Source organism: Centruroides sculpturatus, unplaced genomic scaffold (assembly GCF_000671375.1).
Source record: "Centruroides sculpturatus isolate CEXI.00-Female unplaced genomic scaffold, Cexi_2.0 scaffold351, whole genome shotgun sequence".
NCBI lineage: Eukaryota > Metazoa > Arthropoda > Arachnida > Scorpiones > Buthidae > Centruroides > Centruroides sculpturatus.
In genome coordinates, this window is record NW_019384531.1 from 482,095 (window position 1) to 488,094 (window position 6,000).

At 24.9% G+C, this 6,000-nt stretch overlaps 2 protein-coding genes across 2 annotated transcripts; both read right to left on the reverse strand.

Moving 5' to 3' along the window:
- Positions 1-1,036: 1,036 nt before the first annotated feature.
- Positions 1,037-4,360, reverse strand: LOC111623034. Its single transcript, XM_023365514.1, has 4 exons — positions 4,348-4,360; positions 2,220-2,395; positions 2,024-2,147; positions 1,037-1,078 (listed from the first exon to the last, which is right to left on the reverse strand). The coding sequence occupies exons 1-4, from the start codon at positions 4,354-4,356 to the stop codon at positions 1,037-1,039; spliced, it is 351 nt and encodes a 116-aa protein (XP_023221282.1). The 5' UTR covers positions 4,357-4,360.
- On the reverse strand, positions 3,041-3,941 carry LOC111623029 (UPF0193 protein EVG1 homolog). The gene has a single exon (XM_023365508.1). The coding sequence runs from the start codon at positions 3,886-3,888 to the stop codon at positions 3,289-3,291; it is 600 nt and encodes a 199-aa protein (XP_023221276.1). The 5' UTR covers positions 3,889-3,941; the 3' UTR covers positions 3,041-3,288.
- Positions 4,361-6,000: the final 1,640 nt, after the last annotated feature.

Here is a 6,000-nt window from a genome sequence, read left to right on the forward strand (position 1 = left end):
ATAATAACATCTTAAATTAAATTAGATTGTAACACCTAACAAATTTTAACTCATAATTTTTATTAAATTAATTAATTAAATTTATAAATTATAATTAATTTCAAACTCAAATAAAATGAATTAATTTAATTTTAATTCATAGTTGATTCATTAAATTAAGTTCACATAAAAAGAAATATGTAGGCTTGTATACATACAGGACTTAGACACAAACATTGCACCAGACTATTTTATATCTCGTTTCTGCTACGTAATAAATGCAAATCATCAGGGTTCTATAGAAGATTTATAGAACCCTGATATGCTACAATGTATAAAACATTCTCAAAAATAAATACAAATTTAATTAAATATTATTTGGTTTTTAATCATTTAAACTTTGAATACTTAATAGATTTCTGGAAAGAACAAGGACATGAATAAAGTTTGATAATGAAATTTTTAATTTATTTAATTTAAAATATATGCTCGCTACCTGAAATTAGTAGTGTCTTTCCCCTGTATATTATACTTTCGCTGCTAGCAATAGAGTCGTGCTATCACAGTTATCTATTAACTGCTTTCAGGGAAAAACGTTTAAATTGAAATAATGTGACTTTAGGTCTATATCGGAAGTTCAAATAGTTAATCAGACTCTCTTGCCCCTAAAGTTTCCATATTTGGTCTCAGATTTTAATTATATAACTCCATTCTTGAGATTAAGGAAAGACCGACGGACGGACGACAGTGGGAATTTATAGATCTACAATTTTTTTTCAAATTGCAGTCCAATTACAAAATAGTTGGACTGCAATTTAATTTAATAATTAAAATTAGCAAGACTTTTCCTAGAATACGATCATCATTATTCGTAGTTTTGTGAAGTATATAATATGAATTGCTGATTAGCGAATAATTCAGTTAGAAGTGCAATTAAGAAATGATTAGTTACTTCACATTGTCTTCAGTTAGTCTTCAAAATATATTTTATTTGTAGAGCTTTATAGATATAATTAGCTAATAATTCGATTAGATATAAACATTTCTAAATGCAGTATTAACTATTTCCAATTTCGTTTGCTCTAGTGAAATTCCCAAACTTTAAACCATATTAAATATTAATAAATTATAATATAAATACACATTTTTAAATCTTTATATGAAATTTTTTCTATTTTTAATAAATATCACTTTAATCTTTAAAGAATTCACTTCGAGTTTCATCTATTTATTATGATTTTATAAACAAACAAACTGAAACACGTAAACAAAGATTATACACGAAAACTTCCTCTTATTTACAACAAATATTTACTGTAATAAAAAATATAAATGCACCTTATAATTAAATAAAGGAATTCAATATAAAATATTTAAACAAATAAAAACCGTAGAGATTTGCAACAACGGCAGTAATTTTCGTTTTTGACCTCCATTTAATAAAGACCCTGAGCACAAGTTTAATCTTATAAAAAAATAAAAAGAAAAATAAAACCAGGAACTGTCTCACAAGTTATTCGCATAACTTCATATTATGGTATGTAAAGTACGAAGTTATAATGTATAAATATAGCGTATATAAAATTAATTATGTTTTTAACCTAGAGATTATGTTAATGTATTCAATAATTTACTATTTATAACATGTTCGATAATTATTGTCATTGTCTTGAGAATTCCACTCGAATAAATCTATATATATATAAATAAATATAATTTAGTTTCGTTTCCTGCAGCTAAAATACGGATAAACAACAAAATAATTATAAATGTAAATAAATTAATTCGTAATAAATAAATCGAGTTTATATAATGTTAATCCATTTTTTAGATTAATTACTACTAATAAAATGTAAAAATATATTAATTAAGTTTATTTAAACGGATCAAATGCTTGATTTTTTTTAAAATCAGGGTGCAGTTTTAGCAGTTATTTAAAGTTTAAAATATATTTTTAAAGGTATTTTATATGCTGATTCGGAATAAATTTATTAAAAATTAAAAACGTACGGATGCAGAATTTAAGTAATTAAAATTTATTTACCAAAAATTTCTTTAAATGTTGAGGACGACTTTGATTTTCGGGTAAACTTTGACGATTTTGACAAATCCTAAGCACATCAATAAGAGAAGAAATTCCATTCTGATGTATAAATTCGTCTTGAAAACTGTAAAAAAAGCTATATTTTTAGAAATGAAAATTGATTTTTTTAGATATTACAAACAAAAAGAAAACTCACCTTATAAATGAATAGTTAAAATCATCTTTTAATTTCTTTAACAAGTCAAAAAGCGGAGGAACATTTATTTGTTCCTTGATATCATCGATTTCGTACTTATTTCTCCCCATAATCACGTGTCGTCGAAGAAAAAATATGTAATCGACTGGATTGAAATGAGGAGGTCTGGACTTGATCTAAAAAAACGAGAGAAGATAAAGATTATCACTTTATCGAGTTACGCGTGAATGAACAGAAACACTTTTTCTACTTTCTTTGCAATTTATAACTTATAATTACTGAAACATTATACTTTATATCCAGCAGGTGTTAAATTATATAACCTTTTTTTCACTTTAAAAATGTAGATGTGTAAAAGTCAAAGTACTGTCCGTCTTAACAGGTTAATCCAAAGATTAATGAATTTGTTCGAAGTTTCCTGCGATGTTTAACTATAAATACAATATTTGACCCCGTATCGTGATGTTACATAGGGCAAAATTGTTTTAGGACTGTATAATTTTCGATTTGAATTGTTGAATTGTACCCTATATAGTATCAACGGTCAAAATTGTCACGGTTAAATTATAAAAATTATCGAATAATTAAGGTAATGATGCTACTTTTTCCTATATAAAGGGAAGTATTTAAATTAGAACGATTTATATTCAGTAATATATGCATGTATATACCTCTAAGAAGAGCTGTTATTATAAAAATTGCTTTTGTTGAATTGATTTGTTGTTTTGAATGAAATAAAATTCAAGATTTTCAAACTTTATTATTGTATAAACTATGAATAATGTTAAGGAATAAAATTATAACGTATAAAATAAGGGAAGATGAAGCGATGGTTTATTGTATGACCTGTCCCAGTCAGTACGCATGATTGAATCAAATTGCCTCTTTCCACATCAATCATTTTATACATCTTTGATTGTTATTACCAGAAATCAAAATTAATGGAGAGAAAGAAGAAAAAAAAAACCAGTTGACATTTTTAACTTCCTCTTCAATTTTGTCCTATTTATTTTTGAATTCGTTTATAAATAAATTTTAAATCTTAAAAATAAAATGCCAAAGAAATATTTTACACTCCATAATTCAAAATAGAAGATCTTTTAAAGTTTTGAAATTTCAAAAGTCCAATTTTTTTGCATTTTTTCTTATCGATTCGATAAAGTTCGTCAATTTTTTGAAATATTTGATTACTTATTAAAGAATTATAACGTTCTCCCATTCCAATTTGCTGCATTTCATTTAAGAATTCTTCTCTTTCTTTAATTTCATTTAAGATTTCTGAAAACTTATCTTCATCTTCTTTCTCCAAACGTTTTGCAGGAATTGAAGATTCGATTTTTTGCTTTCCTGTAGCCATGATATTTTGAAGTCTTTCTTTTTCGTCGCTCTTTATGGATGATGGAGTCGGTCTAAACATTTCTCTCTCGTAAGCTCCCAGTTTTTCTATAGTATCTTTAGTTCTTTTACTACTACAACTATTTAATTTAATAAACGAATCAGGAACAAATTTTCTAATAAATCTTCGTATCGGTTTCTTTTTAATCTTTGTATTTTTCTGGATGATATTTACGAATTCTTCCTGACATCTTATACTCAATTTTTCATCTTTCATCATAGATTTCAGGAATGACAGAAATCTTTCGTTGACTACTTGATTTTCCTCCATCATTTTCTTCTTCTTCTTCTTCTCCTTCTTATTTTAAATTAAAATTCGAATTTCAATAAATTATATTCTAAAAATGGAATTCTTTANATTTATTCAAATAATAATAATATTTTCTTCCATAGAATCATTAAAGTCCACGAAGAAGAATAAATCATTAATCATTTGTAATGTGATTAATTATATTTTTCGAAATGAATCATTCCCATCCTATAAACCTACTTATAAAACTATGAAATTATATTATAAATTTATTTATCTTTGTTTCCGAGAAAAATGATTACTTCCTCAAGAAGAAAGCGATCAATCTTCAACTGTTATTAGAAAATAGGGCATTGTTTTAAATTTTGTAAAATGAAAACTTTTTGACTATTGCCTATTACTGTCAGTCATTTATTTATGCATATTTTGGATTGGATTTGAATTTTTTTAGCGTACAATATAGAAAGATAAAACGAATCATACCTTCCTCATCTTTGATGCGATCAAGATTCAAGTCTGGAAACGTTCTGGTATCAGAAGGAAAGAAAAATATTTTAATATTGTTTATTGATAGTTAATAAACATTTTTAAACTTTATTTGCACCAAAATAACGCATTTAGACGTTTCTAAATATGATTTAAATCACCCATTATTAATGGAAGAATGAATCTAAGACCTGGTGAAAAGTTGAAGATCGATCATGCGAATAGATAAAGGATGAAGCAGATTGTCAGGATGATAAAATTTAAGTTCAAAACATGTTTTTTTTCTACTTTTTTATGAGGAAGAAATAATTTCTGCTTAAAATGAAGAAGAACAATTATGAAATTCTGTAAAGAGCAGCGCACCTGTATATTTTTATTCTCCAATAACACTTTTTTTCTTATTCAGAAAAATATTTAATCTTTATAAAATCTTAATTAATTAACATTTTGTTTGATAAATATGCACTTTATAAATTAATATTTACATATATAAAATTTTAAAATCGATATTAAAGATAATTAATAAATATAATGAATTTTGTTAATAAATTTTGCCATCTGTTTTCAAAGGAAAAATAAATAATAAATTAAATTATATAACAATAATTTGTTTAAATAATTAATTTATAACAATATATTTATGAATATAATAATTTAAATTATTTATCACCCGCGTTTTTATCACTTTTAACAACAATATAATATTGTAATTATGAAGGTTATTTAAACTGTGTATTAATAATCCCTTTAAACTCTATTAAACCCTAGAAAAGAATAAAACAAGAAATCCAATATTATAGCTTTAGAAGAAGGATAATTGAAAATAAATTAATTTAAAATTTAAATATTAAATTCATGGAGTGTACGTTTTACAAACACTGACCGTCAAGTCCTTGATCTTGATTAGATTTGATAAGTTGACACAATTTTAAATCCTTGTACGTAAATATTAGAACTAGAAAGGTACTTTATCAGATTTGATTGATAAACTTTACAAGTTTCAGCAGATGATTCCATTAATCGTATAAAGATAAGCCACACAGCCTAGGGGTCATTTTGTACGAGACTAGATTTTTCCGACATAACTAAAGATCTAATTATTCAATATAATTCTAGAAAGACAAAAAAAAACTTAAATATTTTTTTAGCTTTATCCTAAGTGGAATGACCTATTAGAGCAGATTCGGTTAGGTCCTAGTGGGTCAATAGCCTAATGGGTTGACGGGGTGTTTGTCAGACACGTGACTTTGTATTTACCAACAGTACATATGGGGTGCTTTATATAAAAAATTAATTGCTTAGTTCGCTAGGTCCTACTGGGTCAATAGCATAATGCGCCGTTGAGGTGTTACTCAGTCGCGTGATTTTGTATTTACTATCGTTATATGTGGGATGTTTTATCAAAAATATATCACTAATTTAAATATTTTTTACCTTATTTAATTTAATTTCATTTAATTTTTTTAATTTAAATCTTAAATATGATAAAATTGATAATATTAATAATATTTAGGATAGGAAGCATAAAATAAATATTAAAATTTATAAATTAAATATAATGTTTTTGAAAATAAAAATGTATAAAATGGTAAATTAAAAATTTAGTATTTATTTATTAATTTAAAACGTTCATTTAATTTAAAGGAAAAA

Coding starts and splice junctions, on each gene's coding strand:
- LOC111623029 (XM_023365508.1), bottom strand. CDS start 3,888: ATGATGGAGGAAAATCAAGTAGTCAACGAAAGATTTCTGTCATTCCTG.
- LOC111623034 (XM_023365514.1), bottom strand. Junction 2,148..2,219: donor TTTAACTATTCATTTATAAG/GTGAGTTTTCTT, acceptor CTTTTTTTACAG/TTTTCAAGACGAATTTATAC. Junction 1,079..2,023: donor AACATTTAAAGAAATTTTTG/GTAAATAAATTT, acceptor TATGGTTTAAAG/TTTGGGAATTTCACTAGAGC.